The 23,188-nt window shown below is 50.9% G+C and overlaps 3 protein-coding genes across 3 annotated transcripts in view; 2 read left to right on the top strand and 1 right to left on the bottom strand.

Annotated features, from left to right (window-relative positions):
* The window catches only part of LOC139673814 (zinc finger protein 850-like), a 701,437-nt gene that overhangs the window by 175,181 nt on the left and 503,068 nt on the right, over positions 1-23,188 (top strand). The gene's annotated exons all lie outside the window — the stretch shown is intronic.
* Positions 5,063-23,188, bottom strand: part of LOC139673885 (zinc finger protein ZFP2-like) — an 89,168-nt gene continuing 71,042 nt past the window's right edge. The window contains exons 2-3 of the mRNA XM_071559819.1: positions 5,885-6,443; positions 5,063-5,235 (exon numbers count right to left, since the gene is read on the bottom strand). Of these exons, the coding sequence (XP_071415920.1) occupies positions 5,223-5,235; positions 5,885-6,443 (572 nt within the window). The 3' untranslated portion in view covers positions 5,063-5,222. The remainder of the gene's footprint in view (positions 5,236-5,884; positions 6,444-23,188) is intronic.
* LOC139674193 (olfactory receptor 14J1-like) lies at positions 19,016-19,984 on the top strand. The gene has a single exon (XM_071560377.1). It carries the CDS (start codon positions 19,016-19,018, stop codon positions 19,982-19,984), a length of 969 nt encoding a protein of 322 aa, XP_071416478.1.

Raw genomic sequence — 23,188 nt, forward strand, 5'->3', positions numbered from 1 at the left:
AGGGTGGAAAGAGAAACACTTTGCTGAGGGTCCCAGCTTTGGGAAGGCTGCCCTGTCCCTTGAGCTGCCTGAGGAGCTGCTGGGTCAATTCTCTCACTCTCCCCTGGGGAGCAAGTTTGGCTCTGGGGGCTGTGAAAGGCCTGGGGTGGGGAATTAAAGTAAACAATAAATAAACTACAGAGGAACTGGATCATTGTGATCGAGTGAATGCCCATTTATTACACACTACACACTTTATATGGAGCTAAAGCTACGTACTATTGGCTACATTGAACCTCACACCATATAACTGCAAATCCCAATTGGTTATAACCCATATCTCACAAGTCCAATGTTTATATTGTCTCATCCTCCATGTTTTCAGGTGCACCTCCAGAATCCTGTGTGAAAGTCGAGGCGGTCCCATGAGAAACCTCTGGGGAGTTGCCAACTCCTCCAAGCAGCTGTGACTGTTTATTCTTAGCTGCCTTCAGTCTCACAGGGTTGATGCAGGCTGGATCGTTCATGAGCCCATTTTCTGAAAGAACCCCCTCAACATATCCCCTCTCTTTATTTTGAGTGATCCAGGCCTGCTCCACAGACTTGTGAACTGTATTAACAACACATTGCAATATACAAGGCAAGAAAACCAAAGCAGCTACAAAAAATACAATTGTTTGGCCCTCTTTCAAAAAATCAAATGACCAACCATTAAATCCCAACTTTTTCAACCAATCATCAAAAGCAGAAGTTGTTACGGTCAGCTTTTTCATTTTGTCCTTCAACTGTCTCAAATGTGCATAAATGGACACAGAATGGTCTGATAAATTCATGCAGTACATCTATGAAATTCCTCAAAACTAAGGCCTTGAGGTAAAAGCTGTGCTGAAAGCAAAGACAATCCAAAGCAACTCTATTTTGCAGTAATGCACGACTAATACTGTCTGCATCAGTGGCAAGACAAGGCATCTGCATTCTACAGGTAGTTCTTTGGTCCTTAAGGATGCATTGATCAGTCATTGCAGATGTCAGAGGAGACACAGAGACACACACACACAGACACACACACACAGACACACACACAGAGACACACACACAGACACACACAGACACACAGACACACAGACACACACACAGACACACAGACACACAGACACACAGACACACAGACACAGACACACACACAGACACACACACACACACAGACACAGACACACACACAGACACACACACAGACACAGACACAGACACACAGACACACACACACACACAGACACAGACACAGACACACAGACACACACACACACACAGACACAGACACAGACACAGACACACACACAGACACACAGACACAGACACAGACACAGACACACACACACACACACACACACACACACAGACACACACACACACAGACACAGACACACACAGACACACACAGACACACAGACACACACACAGACACACACAGACACACACACAGACACACAGACACAGGCACACACAGACACACACACAGACACACACACACACACAGACACACACACAAACAGACACACACACAGACACACACACACACACACACAGACACACACACACACACAGACACAGACACACACACAGACACACAGACACAGACACAGACACACACAGACACACAGACACAGGCACACACAGACACACACACAGACACACACACAGACACACAGACACACACACAGACACACACACAGACACACACACAGACACACAGACACACAGACACACAGACACAGACACACACAGACACACACAGAGACACACAGAGACACAGGCACACACAGGCACACACAGACACACACACAGACACACACAGACACACACACAGACACACACACAGACACACACACAGACACACAGACACACACACACACACAGACACACACACACACAGACACACACACACACAGACACACACACAGACACACACACACACACAGACACACACACAGACACACACACAGACACACAGACACAGACACACAGGCACACACAGGCACACACACACACAGACACACACACACACAGGCACACACAGGCACACACACACACAGGCACACAGACACACACACAGACACACACACAGACACACAGACACAGACACACACAGACACACAGACACACAGACACACACACACACAGGCACACACAGGCACACACACACACAGGCACACACACACACAGACACACACACAGACACACACACAGACACACACACACAGACACACACACACACAGACACACACACACACAGACACACACACACACACACACAGACACACACACACAGACACACACACACAGACACACACACACAGACACAGACACACACACACACACACAACCTGACAATTCTCTCTAAATGTGCCACAAGATTGGCAGCAGCACTTCAGCATGGGCCCTTAGCAGAAGGCTACTACATCTGATGTTAACTGCAGCACAATTGTCACAATCACAGAAGGCACAAAAAATCTATCTATTGTTCATCCTTAAAGCAATTTGTTTATCTAACTTCATCTATCATTCATTCATCACTTACTTTTTCACTTCTATTTTCTTTTTCTCTTTTTAATTTCATTATTGTTCTCCCTCGGAGTTTTTTTGTGAACCCTTTTTCATTTTTTCTTTTTCTCTTTTTTCTTATTCTTTTTTTTTCCACTGTTCATGCCCCCTTTTTATTTTTTGAACCAGGAACAGACACTTAATTGCTGCTCTGTTCTGTAATGTAGCAAGCTTAACCCTATTTACTGTCAGTACCAGTTAACAATACACTCAAAGCTACAAATGTAGCCTTACTCTAATGATTTAAACCTTTACCAAATTAACATTACTCTGCCGACTCAATTAACACTTTAACTCTTAACATTATTCTCCTTAACTTCTTAACCTCTTAACAAATTAAAAACACTATTGCAATAACCGAACATCCTTATTTGCTTAAGAAATGACAAACATTATTCTATTAGCTTAACAACTTATTTTTCTTAACCAAAGAAAAAACATTATTCTATCTGCTTAACGTCATTATTTCCTTAACAAATGAAAAAACATTCCTGCAGGCATTGTCATTGGTGCACCAAAAAGCTTAAAAACCTTATCAGAAATAAAACAACACCAAACAACATTATTTCTATAAACTGGTTATGTTGCATTAAGTCCTACATTCATAAAAACAGATCATAACATGTCTAATTCTCATAATTCTAGTGTTACTTGTGGAAAATATGCATTTCTGCATCTAAAAGAACAAATCTTAACCAATCCAATGCTATATAACTAAAAACATTATCTGTGTCAATTCACTTTGGTACTCCTAAAAAGAGCTGTTTGAAAATGCTTAATACCATCAAATGGAAATACATCAATTACTATCTGGTGTTATGGATATGAATCTGAGGGATCAAATTAAAAACTTAGTCAGTCACTCAAAAGTTCTGCGGAAACAGCTGTTTACATCCATCTCTGATTTCAACCTGTGGAGAAAAAAATAGAACTTTTCTCCAAATTATTAAAAGCTTACAACACTCTATGACTTTTAAACAAGAGCCAAGTTAACAAAGGAAAAAGTTCAAAAGGAGATTCCATCTAGGCTTCTTTGTTGCTCTCGGAATCTCTTGAGGAAGATGTTGCATTCTGACCTTGCATGATTCATTGTAGGTCTGTGACCGAAGGGTACAGGTGTCTGTGTTTCACTTGTGCCAAAGACAGACTTTGGCTGGTGTTCATTAAAGTGATTCCATTCAAGCCGCCTGCTTTTGCTAAACTGACAGGCTTTGAGACCCTTAGGTGTATGCTGGAACTACAACACCCAGAATCCTTTACAAATGGACTACATTACCCAGGAGTCTTTGCAAAAACTTGATGACGTGCAAAGTTCCACCTGACCAAACTACAATAACCATCAGTCGTTGTGAGACTCACGCACATGGCAAGAAGCTCGGTGACGTCATGCGAGGGAGCCCACCCCCTGCCTCGGGGGAGGCTGACCCCTCCCTACTCAAAGCAGGAAATCGCCATTTTTAAACTGCTCAGCAATAATTCTCTCGCATTGGCAGGGTAGAAAATGGCTGGAAACAAACTTTTGCAGCCTCCAAAGATGGGAAAAAAAGCAAAACAGTTGAGAGCAATTTTCGGCAACTTACGGCTTTTTAGCAGGCTGAGGAGAAAATGTGGAGCTTGAAGACAGAACAGGACAAAGCCCACGTGCTGTGAGATGGCCAAAAGCTGCATTCAGGGTTATATTGTCCCTTGCAAGTACAGATTTGTGTCCCATTTCCCATTTTTTGGTGTCTGTCTTTCTATTGCCAACTCTGGAAGCCCCTGCATGGCTGTAGGGGGGTTGGGGGGCAAAAATCGGTGTTCCCAAGGCTACGAGAAACAGCAACGGTGGGCGTGAGGTGGGGAGGAAGCGGCATTCCCAAGGCAGCAGGAGCCGAAGCCATGGCATGGCCGGAGCAGGCAGCGAGCCGTCGGAGAGCGGGAGTGGGGAAGCGGCGGCGGAGACCAGGGCTGGGGGGAGGAGGCGGTGGCTCTGACAGCGAATGGAGCCGGACTCACGGCATGCCCTGGGCGAGCAGAGAACAGTGCTGGGGGAGATGAGACCGGTGCTGTATGGCGGCGGCAGCCGACGGGAGGTGGGGCGGGACGGCAGCCCACAGAGAGACCAGGGCTGGAGCTGCAGCAATGGTGACCACAGGGCAGCAACCAGCAGGGAGGGTGGCGGTGGGAGCGGGAGCCATTTGCAGCCAGCACAGAAAACACGTCAGTCCCTTCGGTTTTATTTCCCGCAACAAATCCCTTGTACCAGAGGCTTCTCCTCATGGCCTCCCACGTAAACAACTTAAACACTGTATTAACATTGGGGAAAAAGTCTCTATTTTGTGCCCACTTTAAAAAATACTTCAAAGCCCAAAAATTATGGCAAATCCCTTTCTCAGAACAGATGCATTGGAAGAGCTCACCCCCATCACCTTCCCAACTGCTCGCTCACCTGAATTTTTGAGCGAGATTTCCAGATGACTTGTCGTCACTCCGAGGTGCACCCCTTAACTCCAGACTCCATGGGGCACTGCAGGCCTGCTGACCGCCAGGGCAGCAGTCTCTTTGGTTGGAAAACTTCTCCGCTTTTTTCCTCTCATTCTACTGCTTCTTTTTCAGGATGCAGGGGTTGGGGATGCAGCAATCCAAGGGAAAATCTTCATCTGTTATGAGAATCCACTGCCAGTCGGGCACCAGATAAAGTAAACAAAAAATAAACGGCAGAGGATTTGGACACCACACATAGATCATTATGATCAATTGAATGCCGATTTATTACACACCACACACAGTTTATATGGAACTAAAGCTACGTACCATTGGCTAAATTGAACCTCACACCATGTGCCTGCAAATACCAGTTGGTTATAACCCGTAACTCACAAGTCCAATGTTTATATTATCTCATCCTAAATCTTTTCAAGCACCTGCAGAGTCCTGTGAGAAACTACTGTGTGAATCCCTGGGGAGTAACCTTCTTCCTATCACCTACCAGCAGCTGTGCTCATTGCTGCTTCTCAGCTGATAGCTACCCCAGTCTCACAGGGTCTGTACAGATCTGAATTGCTCACCCCTGAATTTTCTGTACCTAGAGGTCACCAGGGCTGTGCCCAGCATGGATCACCTGGAACGTGGGTCACCACGTCTGTCCTAAACAAGACTCATCAAGAATGTTGGTCATCAAATCTTTACCCAAAATGGGTCACAAGGTCTGTGCCCAAAATGAGACACTGTGGATCATCCAACATGGGTCCTCCAATGGATGATGGAGATAGAGCAGCAGATAAAGCTTGTCCTGCAGTCGGGGCACTTGTAGGGCTTCACTTACCGGTGGGTCCGTTGGTGTAAAGTCAAGTGAGTGCTCCGGATGAAGCTCTTCCCACACTCCAAGCACTCGTACGGCCTCTCCCCTGTGTGGATCAGCCAGTGGGAGATGAGGTGGGAGTTGCGTTTGAAGCTCTTCCCACACTCCCCACACTCATAGGGCCTCTCCCCAGTATGGATGCTCTGGTGGGTGATGAGGTGAGCGTTCTGGTTGAAGCTCTTCCCGCAGTGGGTGCAGCGGAAGGGCCTCTCCTCCGTGTGTGTGCGCTGATGCAGGAGGAGAGCTGAGCTGGTCTGAAACCTCTTTCCACACTGGGAACACTCGTAGGGACGTTCCCCAGTGTGGACCATCTTGTGCTGTATCAGGTTGGAGCTGGATCTGAAGCTCTTCCCACATTCCCCAGAGGTGTAGGGGCGTTCCCCACTGTGGATGTGCTGGTGGCGGAACAGGTCGGAGCTGCTGCTGAAGCTCTTCCCACATTCCAAGCACTTGTAGCGCTTTTCCTTTGTGTGAAGATGCTGCTGCACCACCAGGTTGGAGCTCTGGCTGAAAGTCTGGCTGCCTTCCTGGCTCTGGCTGCTTCTTTCCTCCTCTGAGCACAGTGGGCTGGTTTTGGAGTTTCTCCTCCTGGGGTATCTCTGTGGATTTTTCTCCTCACTCACTTCCTGCACCCTGGAACCGTTCAAAACAGCCTCTGCCAGCAGGTTCTGCCGCGGGGATTTGTCCTCCGTGCTCTCCGTGCTCAGCTCGGGGCCTGGGGCAGGAAGGAACAAGGACAGGCAGGGCATTTGCCTCTGGCCCACAGGGAAGGCCAAGGACATCCCCCCAAACCCGGCCCTGGCAGGACGGCGTCGGCAGAGGGGTTGTCCTGCAGCCGGGGCCATGCTGGGCTGGAAGATGCAGCACAAGAGAGGGGCAAAGGGGCACTGACTTCCTCCTCACCTGCCTGGGGGTCCCGGGGCATCTTCCTCGCAGCCTCTTCCTCCATCCTGACAAGCTTTGGGAAGGAGAAATCCTGGTTTGGGGGGAAAAATAAGGTTGGGGTATCCTCCTGCCAAGTTCATATCTGGAATTCACCAGGCATCTTGTGCCCTTAAAACCCTCCAAAACAGTAAGATTAAGTTAAAAAAATCCCCTCTCAGGAGTTTCCTCTCTCTGGTCTCTTTACTTTGGGGTTCTGGGGGTCTCCCCTGTCTTGGCCGCTGGGGGTCCCACGTCAATTGAGGGTTCCCCCTCTCTGGTGTCCCTGCCCTCTCCAGGCTGCCGGGGGTCCTGGGAATCAAAAGGGGTCCCTCCTCTCTGGACTCCCCACTTTGGGTTTCTTGGGGTCCCTCCTCTCTGGGGTCCCCCAGTTTGGGGATAGGGCCCCCCCTCCCCAGGATGCCAGGGGTCCCGACGGTGCCCCATTTCCAGGGTCTCCTTTTTGGGATCCCAGGGGATCCCCGAGCACCCCGAGCAGAGAGTCAGCGCATAGGGGACCTCTGGCACCCTCGGCATTCCTAACTGGGACCCTCGAGAGGGGGAATCCCAGAACCCCAAAGGGGTCAGATCACAGAGTGGGGGACCCCTGGCATTCCCAGGATCTCCAGCAGCCTGGAAAAGGCAGAACCCCAGAGAGGGGCACCCAAAACACAAGGCACCCCCAACAGCTTGGACAGGAGGGACCCCCAGAAGCCCAAAGTGGAGAGACCACAGAGAGAAAATTTGGAGGTGAATTTTGGTGCTTTGAATTCCTTTGGCCTTAATCTGCACATTTTGGAGGGGGTTTTGGCCAAATCTTGATGGTTTGGGGTTTTAGGGGATCTGTGCCAGGCACCTCCATTTGGGGGGATCAGAGGATCCCAGGATTTTCCAGCATCCAGAGATGCTCCCCAAGCAAAGCCCCCTTTGGGGGTGACTCCCTTTGTTCCCCACACTGAGGTCACTCCTCACTCACTCACACCGTTCCCTTTTCCAAGAGCATCATCCCCAATTTCCCCCTTTCAACTTCTAGAAATAAACAATAAATAAATCCCATTTTCCAGTTTTTTCAGGCTGCCCACGTGTCTCACTCAGCTTCAGTTCTCTCTGTTTCAGCTGTCACTTCAAGACCCCAGTTTGGGGTGCCTGAGGTGTTTTAGGGGGCTCTTGGGGCAGTTTGGGGGTCCTGGGACAGTTTAGGGGGTCCTAGGGTTGTTTTGGAGGGTCTGGCGGCAGTTTGGAGGTCCACAAGTACTTTGGAGGGCCAGGGAAGGGTTTGGGGGGTCCTGGGGTGGAACGGGGGGGATCTGAGGGCATTGTGGGGGTCCTGGGAAAGGTTTGGGGGACCCAGGGATGCTTTGGGGGGATCTGAGAGCAGTATGGGTGTTCTGGGAGTGGGTTTAGGGGGATCCTGGCCTAGTTTGGGGAGTTCTGGAAGTTGTTTGAGGGCCTTGGGGTAGTTTGGAGAGACTGGGAGAGAATTTAGGAGGAGTTTGAGGTAGTTTGGGAGTCTTGGGGCAGTTTGGAGAGGTCTGGGTGGGGGTCTGGGGGGAGGTTGAGGGAATTTGGCAGGTCTGGTTGCTTCAGAAAGGGATTTTGGCGGGTCCTGCGGTGGTTTGGGGGGTCTGGGAGGAAATACAGGATAGCCTGAGGGTAGTTCGGTGGGTTCTGGACAGTTCAGACGCTCTGAAAGAGGTTTGGTGGGGTCTAGGAGGGGGTTTAGGGGGTCTCTGAGGCGTTTAGGTGGGGGCGAAGTGTTTCAAATGCTCCAGAGAGTTCAAAATGCGATTTGAGGCATCCTGGGGGGCCGAGGCAGTTGGGAGGTCCCAGGTGGGCAGTTTGGGGACTCAGGGATTTTTTTGGGTGATTTTGGGGGGTCCCGAGGCGGATCCCGGGGTGGGGGGAGGGGCTTACTCGGCTCCTTCACCGTCACGGCCAACACGGCCCCGGGGGGGTCCCGCGGGTCTGTTGGGGGTGGGTGGGTCGTGAGGGATCCCCAAAGCCCGCCCCGAGTCCCCGAATATTTCCTAAATGTTCTCAATTATCTTCCAAACCTCCCTATGGCGCCGCCATTGCTCAACTCTGCCGGCAGCGCCCTCGAGTCCCGCCCTCCGTCTGCGCCGCCTCTGATTGGGCGATGCGCCTGCCCGTCACCGCCTGCAGCCAATCAGCGTTCAGGAATGCAGCGTGCGGTGACGGGACATGGAGTCTGCGCCATTTTGAGCCTGTCCCGTACTACATCTCCCGTCATGCACCGCGGCCCGTTCTGGCCAATCACAGACGGGACTACAACTCCCGCCCCCCCCGCTCCCAATCGGGTCGGTCCCACCCCCATTGCAGCCCCCCAAACTGCCCCAGAAGGGCCCCAGGTCCCCCAAGTGTTCCCCCAATACCCACTCAGGACCCCAGATCACCACTCCGGAGTCCCAAATGACCCCCAAGTTCCTTCAGAACTTACAAGCAACCCCTAAAATCCTCGTTGGACCCCCAGATTCCGTGCCTGGACCCTCGAGTGACCCCCCCAAGGGTCTCCTCGGACACCCAAGTTCTTTCCCAGTGCCCCATTAATCTTCCTCACACTGCAATGGGACCCCCAAGTGCCCCCCAAGTGCCTTCCAGGCCCCCAAATCCTCCCCAACCTCCCCAAAGCCCCCAGCCCCCCTTCCCATGGGCCCTTCCCAGGATTTGGGGCTCCAAAGGGACACTTGGGGGTCAGGGGGGATTTGGGGGCACTTGGGGGGCTGGTGAGTTGGGGAAGGGATTTTGTGTGGAATTGAGGGAATTCAGAGTGGAATTCAGTGGATTTGAGGTGAAATTAGGAGACTTTGGGTGGAATTAAGGGAATTCGGGATGGAACTTGATAATCCTTATGTGAAATTAAGGGGATTTCTGTGGAACCTTCAGGATGTGGGATGAAATACTTGGGATTGTAAGAGGGATCAAGGTATTTTTGAGTGAAGGTCAGAGACTTGGGATGGAATTAGGGATATGTTGGGTAGAAATAAGGAATTTATGTACATACTTAAGAAGATTTGAGGTGGAAATACAGAAATTGAGATATTATGGGTCAATTAAAGTATTTTTTGGTGAAATATATGGGATTGGGGAGGTTATAGATGGAATTAAGGGAACTCTGGGCAAAAATAATGGAGATCTTCAGGAAAATTAAGTGGATTTGGGGGTAAATGAGAGGAGTTTTCTGTGGAATTAATAGAATTTTGTGTGGAAGACACGGGAGATCTGGGGCAAAATCAGCAGGACTTTGATGGGTTTATAGAGATATGAGTTGGAATTAAAGCAACTTGGAGTAGAACCATTGTGGTATGAGGTGAAAATCAGGGTATCTTTCGGTGGAATTAAAGGAATTTTGAGGGTAATTATGGGATTTTGAGTGGAATCCTGGGGATTTGGGGTAAAACTGGGGGGATGTGAGGTGAAAGACCGAGGAGTGTGTTTGTTTTCAATGATGAAACTTATGAGTTTCAGATTGCTGCAAAAATAGAGGAAAAATCCCTCTTGCCTGTGTTCAGCCAGTTCTCAGAGCAAAGCAGGTCCCAGCTGACTGATAAGAGACATGATGGGGCTGGGGAGGTGTGGAGCAAGGTTGTCCCCACTGTCAGACCTCAAGGGATTGCTCTCCAATTAGTCCAAACCTTTTCAGGAGGGAACCTTGGTCAACATCAATCAGAGAATGCTGCAATCACCTCTTCTCTAAAAAGAAAAGTAATTATCCAAATCATTTAAAATAGAAATGCACATTTGTTAGAGCTCTTTGAAATCTTTCTTCAAAACTGTAGTAGGGAAATTACTTAATTAACTCTCCTTGATTAGAGGGCAAACTCAGAAAGAGCCATGATCTGGTAGGACTTGCTTTATCTTAACAAGCCCCGTGGTGCATTTGGTGCTGAGCCCTTGAACCTCAGGACCTGAGAGGAGATTGCACAAACCTTTCCATAAGTCAAAGCCAGAAGAAAATCACAAAGTATCTCAAAGCACTAATGGGTCCCACTGAGGGCCATTCCCAATACAGGCTCTTCACAGACTGGTAGGAGGAGATAATTGGAAGCCTTGATTGAACAAACCTCTCATAGACTCAGTTTCAAAAGGAAAGGGAAAGTATCTTAATAAATGTTGAGTCCTTTGAAGCATTAACAAGCCTCACCTTGGGCTGTTACTGACAAAGCCTCTCAAGGGACTAATTAAAGCAGATCATTGCAGGCCATGATTTCACAAACCTCTCACAGACTGGGAGTCAAAAAGAAATACTTCATTAAGCTTTGAGTACCTTGAAGCATTAATGAGCCCCACTGAGTGTTGGTACTGACTAAGACTCTCAAGGGACTTGTTAGAGCAGATAATTAGAGGCCTTAATTGAACAAACCTCTCAGAGACTCCAAGTCAAAAGCAAAACTCAAAGTACATGGAAAAACCTGCATTCCCTTGAAGCTACAAGGAGCCCCCCCCAGGGGCCAATCCTGACAAAGCCTCCCCAGGGACTCGTCCCAGCAGACCCTTGGAGGCCATGACTGCAGGGAGGCAAAGGGTCTGGGAGCAACTCAGGTGCTGAGCAAAGCCTGGCTTGGCTGGAGGCAGCAGAAAGGCCATGCCCTGACCCCCAGCCCGGGGAAGGCACATCCTGTCCCTCACACCTTGCTCAGGGCTCTGCTGGGGGCACTGGCATGGGGGGTGATGCTGAGGGCAGGACAAGGGGTGACAGTGCCCAGCCTTCCTGGGGCTGTGCCAGGAGGCCACGAGGCCCCAGAGCCTCAGCACAGCAGGTCTGCTCACAGCCCTTGGTGGTACAGACGATGCTGTGCCCGAGGGGACAAAGACTTGGGACCTCTTGCACTTCTGACCCAGTCTCTTGATGTCCCTCTGGGAAGGAAGAAACCACCTCTCAGAGGTGGGTGACAAACCAGTGATGGGAATGGTCATTGGGAGGGGCTGGTCTGTGATGGATGTCCTGGGACACCTTGAGATGAAATCAAGGCCAGTCTGGGCCACTCTCCATGGGAGGCTTTTCCCGCTCTTCCCTCTAAACTCACCTCTGTCTCTAACACAGACAACTCCTGGCATCCCCCTGCCACTCCAGAGATCCAGAGGGTTCTGCACTCCTGTGCCCTGATGCCATCAGTGTGCACTGGGCACCAGTGTCTACTAAAGCTTTACACCTCTGTGGATCGGCTGTGCCAGGCCATCGGATACACACAGTGCAGTGTGCCTGGTCAGCCCTTTCCTCCTGTTGGACAAAGGCAGGGACCCTCTATTCCTGTTCTTGGCCAGAGTATTCACTGTCTGACCTCTGTGATGTCAGACCAGAAGTCCCATCACCAGGATCAAAAGAGTTGATTTTAGTCCTTTTATGCCTGGAAAAGTTCTGATTGCCTTCTTGTGTCTCTGCAGCAACTACATGGACATCCTTCTTGGCTGACCCCTTTTCCACAGCTCTCTTACCTCTCAGTTCACCTCCATGGGCTCCCAGCACAAAGGTGGGTTCACCATCCCACTTCCTCATGTCTCCCTCTGGTCACGCAGAAAGAACCAGAGATCACCACATGGCCTGTGCTTGGGGCCCCCTTTCCCTCTGGCTGGGGCAGGAGAGGACTGATCTCCTGGGCTGCCCCTGAGAGCTGAGCTGCTGGGCCATGGGGATGAGGAAGTGCCCAGAGTTTCTTCTACATTTCAGAGCCAGGAGGATGCCACCTCTAGAGCTGGTGTATCCCCCTGGAAGGAACACAGTGCTGCCAGGCTGTTGGAATGTGATGCAGGGGTGCTTTGAACCGCCCTCCTCCCCATGCCCTTTGTGCAAGGAACATCCTCTGCATCTTTAGGGCTCTTATCACCTCTTAGATTACTACAGGTGATTCCCAGCACTGCTAATTCTCTCAAGTACTGGATACCTTTGTCTGCAGTGCTCCACTTTCCTGAAGAGTTCACAAGGTATCCCTTCAATGGATCTCTTGCCCTCACTCTGGAGAAGAGCCAACTCCAGAGACTGCAAATTTCTCTTTATTTTCCAACTCCTCTATCAATTTTCCCTTCTCTAGGAAGGGATCCCAGCTTTTGGGCTACATGACCTTCCAGTTGCTCACTATCAGCCCTCTTATCATGGCATCAAAGCAGCCAGGAAGGGATCCACTCACCTGGCTGGCAGCTGGAATCTTTTCACAAGTCCTGATGTTCTAATGAGCTCAGGGATTGGGTAACTTTGGTTTCCTCTTAGATTTGTCTCACTCCTTGACATTTCTTTGCAGTAGAACTGGCTTCTTGATCTCCCCCCTCCTCTCCTGATTCTCCTTCTTCTTGTGATTCTCCTTCTTCTTCTTCTTCTTCCTCCCTTACTAATTGATGATTCAGACCTGTCACTCACCTTACCCATCTTTTTCTTTTCACTTCTGGGGCAATTACTGTAGTTGTGATTTGAGTCTGTGTTTCAGCCACAGTGTCCTCCAATGCAGTTTGGGTCCCTGCCTCCCCTACAGTCCTCTGAGGGTACTCAACTGTGGCTCTACAGGCACAGGCCAGGCCCCAGGACAGGGGGAGAAGCTGCTGGTTTTCACTGGGGCAGGCAGGGCACCTTCCATCAGGTGACAGGTCAGTTGGCCAGGATTGATTATTTGTTGAGGTGTGAAGTCCCAGGTGATGGGAGGTGATAATTGCCCCAGGAACCTGCCCAAATCCTCCCACACCACCTGCCACTCAGGAACTGGATGACTCAGGACACATTTCAATATAATATCACCTAAAGTTTCTTTTCTCTTACACCAGGATGACACACCAGAATCCACAAACCCCACAGTGTGCCAACAGTATTAGTTAATATTATTACCAGTATCAAACAGCTCACATAAGGATGAGCAAAGACCATGGGAGACTTCATTATAAAGCCATTCACATCAATCTCAGGCAGGCAGGGAGGGTGAATTCCTCCATCATCCCCAGAAGATGCTTCCCCCAGCAGGACAAGGCCATCAGTGTATGGGCAAAGCATAGAGCCCTTGTTTATGCTGCTGTGTTCCCAAACTCAGCACAATAAAGAGATGAGCAGCCCAGCTGACAAACTCTGTGTCCAGTGACAAAAACACTGTGGTGGGTTGACTGATGCAGGGCTGTGAGGGCTGGTGTGGGGAAATGACCTCCAGCTCAGCCAGACCCAACACACATGGGGGTCTGAAATATCTCAGGGTTTGTTTGGTTCCATGAGGCCCTGCAGTGTCACATTGTCCCCTTCATTCCATGAGGTTCTACACTGCCCCAGGGTTCGTTTTGTTCCATGGGTTCCAGGGTGGCCATGGGTTCCTGTCGTTCTATGATAGAGGGCAGTGCCCTCTCTCGTAATGTTTTGCACTGTCCCAGAGTTGCTTTGGTTCCATGAGGTTCTGCACTTCCCCAGGGTTCCTTTGATTCCATGAGGTTTCTCAGTGTCCCACAGTTCCTTCACTTCCATGAGACCCTTCAGTGTCAAAATGGTCTCCTAGTTCTGTGAGGTTCAGCAGTCTCAGAATGGCCCCTTCCTTCTATGACGTTTCAAAACGTCTCAACATTCCTCTGGTTCCAGGAGGACCAATGGCCCTTTGTTTCCATGAGGTTTCACAGTGTCCCAGGCTTCTTTTGATTCACTGAGGCCCTACAGTGTCACAATGAGCCCTTCATTCCATGAGGATCCAAAGTGTGACCAAAATTCCTTTGTTTCCATGAGGCCCTGCAGTGTCACAATGACTCCTTTGGTTCCATGAGGTTCTGTGGTGTCACAATGTCCCTTTGGTTCCAGGAGGTTCTGTGGTGTCACAATGTCTCCTTTGGTTCCAGGAGGTTCCACACTGTCCTTGCTGGAACACACCTGGTTGGATGTTGCCCCACCTGCAGAGCTGCCTCCAGCTCTGGGGTCCCAGCACAGCAAGGACATGGAGCTGTTGGAGCGAGTCCAGAGGAGACCACCAAGATGATCAGAGGGATGGAGCAGCTCTGCCATGAGGGAAGGCTGAGAGAATTGGGGATATTCAGCCTGGAGAAAAGAAGGCCTTGGGGTGACCTAATTGTGGCCTTCCAGGACCTGAAGAGCCAAAAAGAAAGATGGAGAGAGAGTATTTACAAGGGCCTGGAGTGACAGGACAAGGGGGAATAGTTTTACACTAATAGAAAGAGGGTTAGATGAGATACCAGGAAGAAACTCTTCATGCTGCTGGTGGCACAGGTTGCTCAGTGAAGTTCTGGCTGCCCCAACCCTGGAAGTTGTTCAAGGCAGGGTTGAATGAGAAAAGTAGTCCAGTGGAATGTGTCCAAACTCAGTTGTCCTCAGGTGATGGGGGTCTGAGTGAAGCCCCCATAATCCAGGAGTATATGCTTAGTCACAGTGAGACCCCAGAAGTCCCTGTGCCCACATGAGATGCACCTGAGGGCACTGAGGCAGCTGGAGATAGAGCTGGCCAAGCCACTTTCACTCATTGCCCAGCAGTCCTGGTGAACTGGAGAAGTCCCAGCTGACTGGAAATCAGCAATTGTGGTGCCCATCCACAAGAAGGGTTGCAAGGAGGATCTGAAAAACTCCAGGCCTGTCAGCCTGACCTTGGTGCCAGGGAAGTCAATTCATGAGATCACCCTGAGTGCCATCACATGGCACGTGAAGGAACCCAAGGAATAAGGGTCAGTCACTGTGGGTTTTGGAAAGGCAGATCCTGCATGACCACACTGACCCCCTTCCATTACAAAATGACACACTCAGGAGATGAGGGAAAGGCTGTGGATGTGTCTCTCTGGAATTCAGTCAAGCCTTTGGCACCACCTGCCACAGCATCCCCTGCAGAAACTGGCTGCTCATGGCTGGGATGAGGGAACTGTTTGCTGGGTGAGAAACTGTCTGATGGCCCAGAGAGTGGTGGGGAATGGAACTAAATCCAGGTGGGGCTGGTCACTAGTGGGGTTCGTCAAGGCTCAGTGTTGGGGTTGGTCCTGGACAAAGGGATGGAGTGCACCTTCAGTAAATTTGTGGACAACACCAAGGTGGGTGTGATTGTGGGTCTGCTGGAGGGCAGGAAGGCTCTGAAGAGGAATCTGGACAAGCTGGATCAATAAGGTCAAGGGTCAGGTCCTGCCCTTGAGTCCCAAGAACCCCATGGGATGCTCCAGGCTGGGGCAAAGTGCCCTGAGACCTGCTCAGGGACTGCTGCTTGAGAGTGGCTGGATGTGACCCTAAGTGTGCCCATGTGGACAAGAAGGCCAAAGTCATCCTGGCCAGTGTCAGGAATAATGTGGCCAGCAGGACCAGGACAGGGATTGTCCCTCTGCACTGGGCACTGGAGAGGCCCCACCTTCAGTGCTATGTCCACTTCTGGGCCCCTCACTGCAAAAAGGACATTGAGGGGCTGGAGCATGTCCAGAGAAGGGATCCGAGCTGGGGAAGGGTCTGGAAAACATGTTGGATGAGGAACTGGCGTTTTTCAGTCTGGAGAAGAGGAGGCTCAGGGAGGACCTTGTTGCTCCTCTACAAACACCCAAAAGGAGGTCTTAGTGAGGGGATTCTCCCTCGCTTCTGCCAAACCTATTGGGACAGAAAGTGAGGAAAGAGACTTGAATTGCATAGGTCAAGATTCAGATTAGATATTAAATAATACTTTTATTCACTGAAAGGGAGCTTAGGCAATGAAATAAGTAGCCCAGGGTGGTGGTGGTATCTCCAAGTGCTCAGGTGGTGTTTGGATGTGGCACCTGGGAATACAATTTAGGTTTGTTTAAGGGGGTCCTGAATGACAGTTGGACTAGAAGATCTTGAAGGTTTCTCCCAACCTTGATGATCCTGTGATTCTCTGACCTGTCATCACTGCCTAAATGTTTCTGCTCCAAAAAAACCCTGGGGATGTTTTCTCAGTTGTGTCCCTCAGTGGGACCCATTAGCACTACAAGAAAGTTCACAGTTTGAATCTCACTTTAACTTTCCTCAGGGTCTGATGTTCAGGGACTCAGCATCAAACCCCCCAGAGGGCCATTAAATGCCCTGGGCTGTTGCTGTGCTGCTGAGCTGGGCCGGGCTCCTGGCACACAGGGAGCTCCTGGCAAGCGGGCAGCGCTGCAGAGAGACAGCTCTGCCCAGGAGCAGCTCCTGTGCACAGCCCAGCAGGGCTCAGGGCACTGCCAGGGCAGCTCAGGGACACCAGCAGGGCACAGACAGAGCTTAAATGAGCTAGCATTGGGAGGACGACTCAGACCTCATGGAGGAGGAATCTTTGCAGTGCTGGACACGGTGAGTCTGTGGGTGCAGGGCAATGCAGGGGCAGCTCCTGGAGGCATCTCCTAAAGCTGGCACAGGCCCAGCTGACGGGATGTGTGAGGAGGGGGCTGTTGGGGGACACTTTGGAATAGCTCTGGAGCCACGGGGTGCAGCCAGGGGTGCCCAGGGCTGTGGTGCAGAGCAGGGTCCTGCAGCCCAGGGTGCTGTGCTGGGGCAGGGACTCTGCTGCCTGCCAGGGTCAGCCCTCATCCGGCCTGGGGAGCTGCTCACAGGGCTGGGGAGAAGGGCTGTGGGGAAGGAGCAATGGCTGAGAGCTGGGTCCTTATGTGAATAAGGTTCTCTGTGGTTTGAAGGTGCTCAGAGCTGGACAGCAGTGCAGGAGATTTCACAGGATATTTTTCAAGAAGCACAAAAAGGCAGGGGTTGTTTCAAAGGGAATTATCCTGTTCTTACTTTTTTTTCTTCTGTGGACAATCTGGCCCATAAAAAGTAGAAATTAATTTCTTATTTCAGGAGGTGGCACCTCCATTTCAAATCGTTTACACCTACTGATGAATAAACCTGGGAGAATCAGAAATCTGCCAGGTACACACATCATCAGTGCTGCTTTTCCATTCTCCTCAGGGTTGCTTTGACATTGCCAGCAGATCCTGCACAGGCAGAGCTGTCCCTGGGCAGTGCCCTGTGCTGGGAGGGCTCTGCAGGGCAGAGCTGAGCACCCAGGGCTGGGATGGGCTCTGGGAGCACTGCCAGGGAAGCAGCTGCTGGCAGGGACAGCTCCAGACAGCAGAGCCCTGGACAGGGAGTGAGAGGGAATTGCTGCTGAGATGCCGTGGCAGAGGAGTTAAGGCAACTCTGGGCCATCCCTGCTCTGCAGATTTCTGCCCAGAACAAGCCCCTGATCTCATCCACCACCCAGCAGAGTCCTTCCCTTTGGCCATCTGATTGTCTCTGTAGGGTCTCCATAGGAGTGTGGAGGAATTTCTCTATTTTCCCTTCCTCTTCATGCTGCCTTTTCTCCCAGCTCAGGTGGGAGCTCTGGGCAATGGGTCTCCTGGACTCTCCAGTCAGGATGTAACATCTTTAGGACATTCAGTTCTTTCCCTGGATGATCCTGCTGTCCTGCAGGATGCCTTCCTGAGGGGCAGAGCTGTGCCATTGCAGCCCTGTGTTCCCCACAGCCCCTGAGCACCGAGGCCATGGCAGTGGGGCTGCAAGGTGTGTTCAGGCAGCTGCAATGAGCCCTCTGTGCCCCTGGTGGGAGGGGAGAGCTGAGATATCTCTCTTCTCTAGGATGAGACAGGATGAGGAGTTTGAAGATGTGCACTTGGAAAATGAAGTCACCAGTTCTCAGCAGTGTCCAGTTTCTCCTCAGGGGAACCCCTGGGTGCCTTTGCCCTGCAGAACAGAGAGGTGACAGCCTTGAGCAGATGAGAGCAGGGCTGATGGATCTTGCCAAACATTGCAGGAATGGATGATCTCTTTGCCTCACAGGACACACAGGTTGTCTCTTAGATAGAAGTATAAATACCAAGGATGCCTGCCTCAAAAATTTCAGTACTTGTGTTGGAGCAAATAGAAGCAAACAAACAAAACTTTGCCCCCACAGCTCTGCTCTGCAATAGGGTGAAATGGGAGTGACAATGTTGAGAAGCTTTTTAGCACCATGGATGGCTTAAAACTAACATCAGTCTCAGTTCCTATTTATCTTTTGTTGTAGGACAGAACTGAGTCTTCCAGAACATAATCAGAGCTCCTTTTTCCCTGGAGCTTTTTGAGCCAAGCCTCAACAGAAGTCCTCAAATGGACCAGCTAAAGGGTTTTTGTGAAAAAGAAGAGGTGATCTGAGGGTGTTACATAAGGACTAGAAGAGATTTTTTCAGAAACATGTACTGTCACTTGTTACTATATTTTTCTCCTTGGACAGGTGCTATACCCACGAGAAGCTCATGTCCAACAGCAGCTCCATCAGCCAGTTCCTCCTCCTGCCATTGGCAGACACGCGGCAGCTGCAGCTCCTGCACTTGTGGCTCTTCCTGGGCATCTCCCTGGCTGCCCTCCTGGGCAACGGCCTCATCATCAGCGCCGTAGCCTGCGACCACCACCTGCACACCCCCAGGCACTTCTTCCTGCTCAACCTGTCCCTCACAGACCTGGGCTCCATCTGCACCACTGTCCCCAAAGCCATGCACAACTCCCTCTGGGACACCACAACCATCTCCTACATGGGATGTGCTGCACAGGTGTTTTTTTATTTCTTCTTCATTTCGGCAGACTTTTGCCTCCTCACCATCATGTGCTACGACCGCTACGTTGCCATCTGCAAACCCCTGCACTACGGGACCCTCCTGGGCAGCAGAGCTTGTGCCCACATGGCAGCAGCTGCCTGGGCCAGTTGCTTTCTCTACTCCCTGCTGCACACAGCCAATACATTTTCCCTGCCCCTGTGCCAGGGCAATGCCCTGAGCCAGTTCTTCTGTGAAATCCCACAGATCCTCAAGCTCTCCTGCTCACATTCCTACCTCAGGGAAGTTGGGCTCCTTGTGGTTAGTGCCTGTTTAACTTTTGGTTGTTTAATTTTCATAGTTTTCTCCTATGTGCAGATCTTCAGGGCTGTGCTGAGGATCCCCTCTGAGCAGGGACGGCACAAAGCCTTTTCCACGTGCCTCCCTCACCTGGCCGTGGTCTCCCTGTTTGTTAGCACTGGCATATTTTCCTACCTGAAACCTCCCTCCATCTCATCCCCATCCCTCGATCTGGCACTGTCAGTTCTGTACTCAGTGGTGACTCCAGTACTGAACCCCCTCATCTACAGCCTGAGGAACCAGGAGCTCAAGGATGCCCTGAGGAAAATGATGACTGGATGCTTTTCAGCAGCAAGAACCTGCCAGTTTTCTTCTGTACAGTGTTCACAATAAAACTCATGACAGGCTCAGTTTGCCTTCCCAGGTTTTCCTTGGTGCTCAGTGGGTTCTTTTTGTCATAATGTTGTGCACAATGAAATTATTTTATTCATCATCTCATCTAATTAATTTTTTATTTTCCTTAATTTTACTCTTTTAAATCTGTACTTGAGTAATTGTCCTATCTCTATTTTTAAACAAACTCTCTTGCAATAGTCCTGCCTGGCTGCTTACTAGTTTTGATTTGAGACTTTCAGGGACCCACTGGGCAGTTCCATGTGTGCAGAGAAGGGCAAAGAGTCCCAGCACAGCAGCACTGCCAGGGAGCACCAGCACTGGGCCTTTGCTGACCTGCTCTCTTTCCACTTGTGCACTCTCTTGCAGAGCCCCTGGGCTGGACTAAGGCCTTGGTCCTCTGCCAGCTGGGACACAGACCTGCTGCATGTCCATCCTGGGCTCACAGGCAGGGACAGGCCATGGGCACTGCTGGGACACAGCTGGGCTGCACAACAGCAGCTCCATCAGAAAAGGGCTTCTCCTTAGCTCAGGACATGCAGTCTTAGGGCTTTTTGCAAAGTCACTCTCAAGAACATGCCAAGGAAGAGACTCTGTAGAGGCTCCTTGTTTGCTTGTTCTCCAGGAGCTCTAAATCTGAGTGTGAACCATCAAACAGAGCCCTGTAACTGCAGGGGCTACAGCAGAAAACAGGGAAAATGATCTGGTGAGTGTTCTGTGTTACCCTCAGTGAACACACTACTGCTACCCATGAAAACAATAGCAGTAATAAAAGCTGGAACTATAACAATAAACCCCACAAGAAGCACATGAGGTGCACAACACCATTGCCCCTCTGCTCACCACTCTGTGCCCAATGCCCAGCCCAGCCCAGACACAGATCAGCCCTTCCTGACCAACCCCCCATTAACACCCTGAGCAGGGCCCTGCATCAAAGGGAACATCCCTTGGGCCAGTTGGGCTCAGCTGTCCTGGACTTGCTCCCTCCCAGTCCTGTGACCCTCAGGAGAAAATTGGAGGTCATGATTCTACAAACGTCTCACAAATTCCAAGTCAAAACCCAAACCCAAAGCACCTTGGAAAACCTGCAGCCCCTGAAGCTTTAAGGAGCCCCTCAAGGGCCAATCCTGACAAAGCCTCTCCAGGGACTCATCCCAGCAGATCCTTGGAGCCCATGACTGCAGGGAGGCAAAGGCTCTGGGCAGCAGCTCAGGTGCTGAGCCAAGCCTGGCTTGGCTGGAGGCAGCAGAAAGGCCCAGCCCTGACCCCCAGCCTGGGGAAGGCACATCCTGTCCCTCACACTTTGCCCAGGGCTCTGCTGGGGGCACTGGCATGGGGGGTGATGCTGAGGGCAGGACAAGGGGTGACAGTGCCCAGCCTTCCTGGGGCTGTGCCAGGAGGCCACGAGGCCCCAGAGCCTCAGCACAGCAGGTCTGCTCACAGCCCTTGGTGGCACAGACGATGCTGTGCCCGAGGGGACAAAGACTTGGATCTCTTGCACTTCTGGCCCAGTCACTTGGTGTCCCTCTGGGAAGGAACAAACCACCTCTCAGAGGTGGGTGACAAACCAGTGCTGGGAATGGTCATTGGGAGGGGCTGGTCTGTGATGAGTCTCCCAGGATTCTTTCAGTCCCATGAGCCTCTAAAGTGCCTTAATGGGCTTCTTGAATCCAGGACATTCTGCAGTGTCCATGGTCCCTTCTTGCTTTGAAAGGTTGTGCCATTTCACAGTGTCCCTTTCGTTCCAGGAGGTTCTGTGGTGTCACAATGTCCCCTTTGGTTCCATGATGTTCTGTGGTGTCACAGTGTCCCTTTGGTTCCAGGAGGTTCTGTGGTGTCACAGTGTCCCTTTGGTTCCAGGAGGTTCCACACTGTCCTTGCTGGAACACACCTGGTTGGATGTTGTCCCACCTGCAGAGCTGCTTCCAGCTCTGGGGTCCCATCACAGCAAGGACATGGAGCTGTTGGAGTGAGTCCAGAGGAGACCACCAAGATGATCAGAGGGATGGAGCAGCTCTGCCATGAGGGAAGGCTGAGAGAATTGTGCGTTGGAGTGACCTAATTTTGGCCTTCTAGTGCCTGAAGGGAACCAACAAGAAAGATGGAGACTGTTTACAAGGGCCTGGAGTGACAGGACAAGGGACAATGGCTTCACACTGATAGAGGGAATGGTTAGATGAGATATTAGGAAGAAAATCTTTACTGGGAAACTGCTGGGGCCCTGGCACAGGTTGCTCAGAGAAGTTCTGGCTGCCCCATCCCTGGAAGTTGTTCATGGCCAGGTTGGATGATCAACCTCGTCTAGTGGAAGGTGTCCCTGCCCATGGCAGTGGATGGGAATTAGATGATCTTTAAGGTCCTTTCCAACCCAAACCATTCTATTATTCTGTGACTGGTGGGTGACATGGTGGGCAGGGCCATTTTGGGCACAAAGAACATGAATTAATGGAATTTTCCATTCTGAGTGAAGGAAGGAAGGGGCAGCAGAACTGACAGCTTGGACTGATAGCAGAGAGCGTTTGCGCTGTTGAAGAGATTGATTGGAGGAGTGTCTTGGGGGTCAGTCCTGAAGCAAAAAGCATTCTCATGGCCAGGCTTTGTGAACAAAGATTTGGGAAGGGCACTACCCACGCTTGCTGCAAGCTGCTGGTGGCTAAAAAGGCCAATACGGGATAGGCAGGTCCGGTCACAAAAGGCACAGGGGAACGTCTCCTTTGGCCATATTGGCAAGGAACGGTTCTGTCTGCGTTGTCTTTTCTCCTCCAGACTGACTGTGCTGCGTTCCCAAAGGAAGCAGCAGCGTCGTGAATGGTGTGTCTCCATGAATCCTGATTGGAGGCCACAGTGGACCATTGGGGCAGGCAATATGGCCAAGGCTGAGGTGTTGTTTCAGACAGTCCTTGTATCTCCTCTTCGGGGCTCCTCTCTTGTGGCAGCCGGTGGCGAGTTCTCCATAGAGCACAATCTTCGGGAGGCCGTGGGTGATCCTCCATCCTGGAGACGTGCCCTGCCCAGCACAGCTGTGTTCTCAGCAGCATGGCCTCCATACTGGTGACCCCTGCCTGTTCAGAACAGACACATTGGTCACGTCATCAGACCAGTGGATGTTTAGGATTGAACGGAGGCAGCGCTGATGGAAGCGTTCGAGAAGCCGCAGGTGGTGGCGGTAGATGACCCAGGATTCAGACCCATAGAAAAGAGCAG

This window comes from Pithys albifrons, chromosome 7, assembly GCF_047495875.1.
Source record: "Pithys albifrons albifrons isolate INPA30051 chromosome 7, PitAlb_v1, whole genome shotgun sequence".
NCBI classification, from domain to species: Eukaryota; Metazoa; Chordata; class Aves; order Passeriformes; family Thamnophilidae; genus Pithys; species Pithys albifrons.

Coding starts and splice junctions, on each gene's coding strand:
- LOC139674193 (XM_071560377.1), top strand. CDS start 19,016: ATGTCCAACAGCAGCTCCATCAGCCAGTTCCTCCTCCTGCCATTGGCA.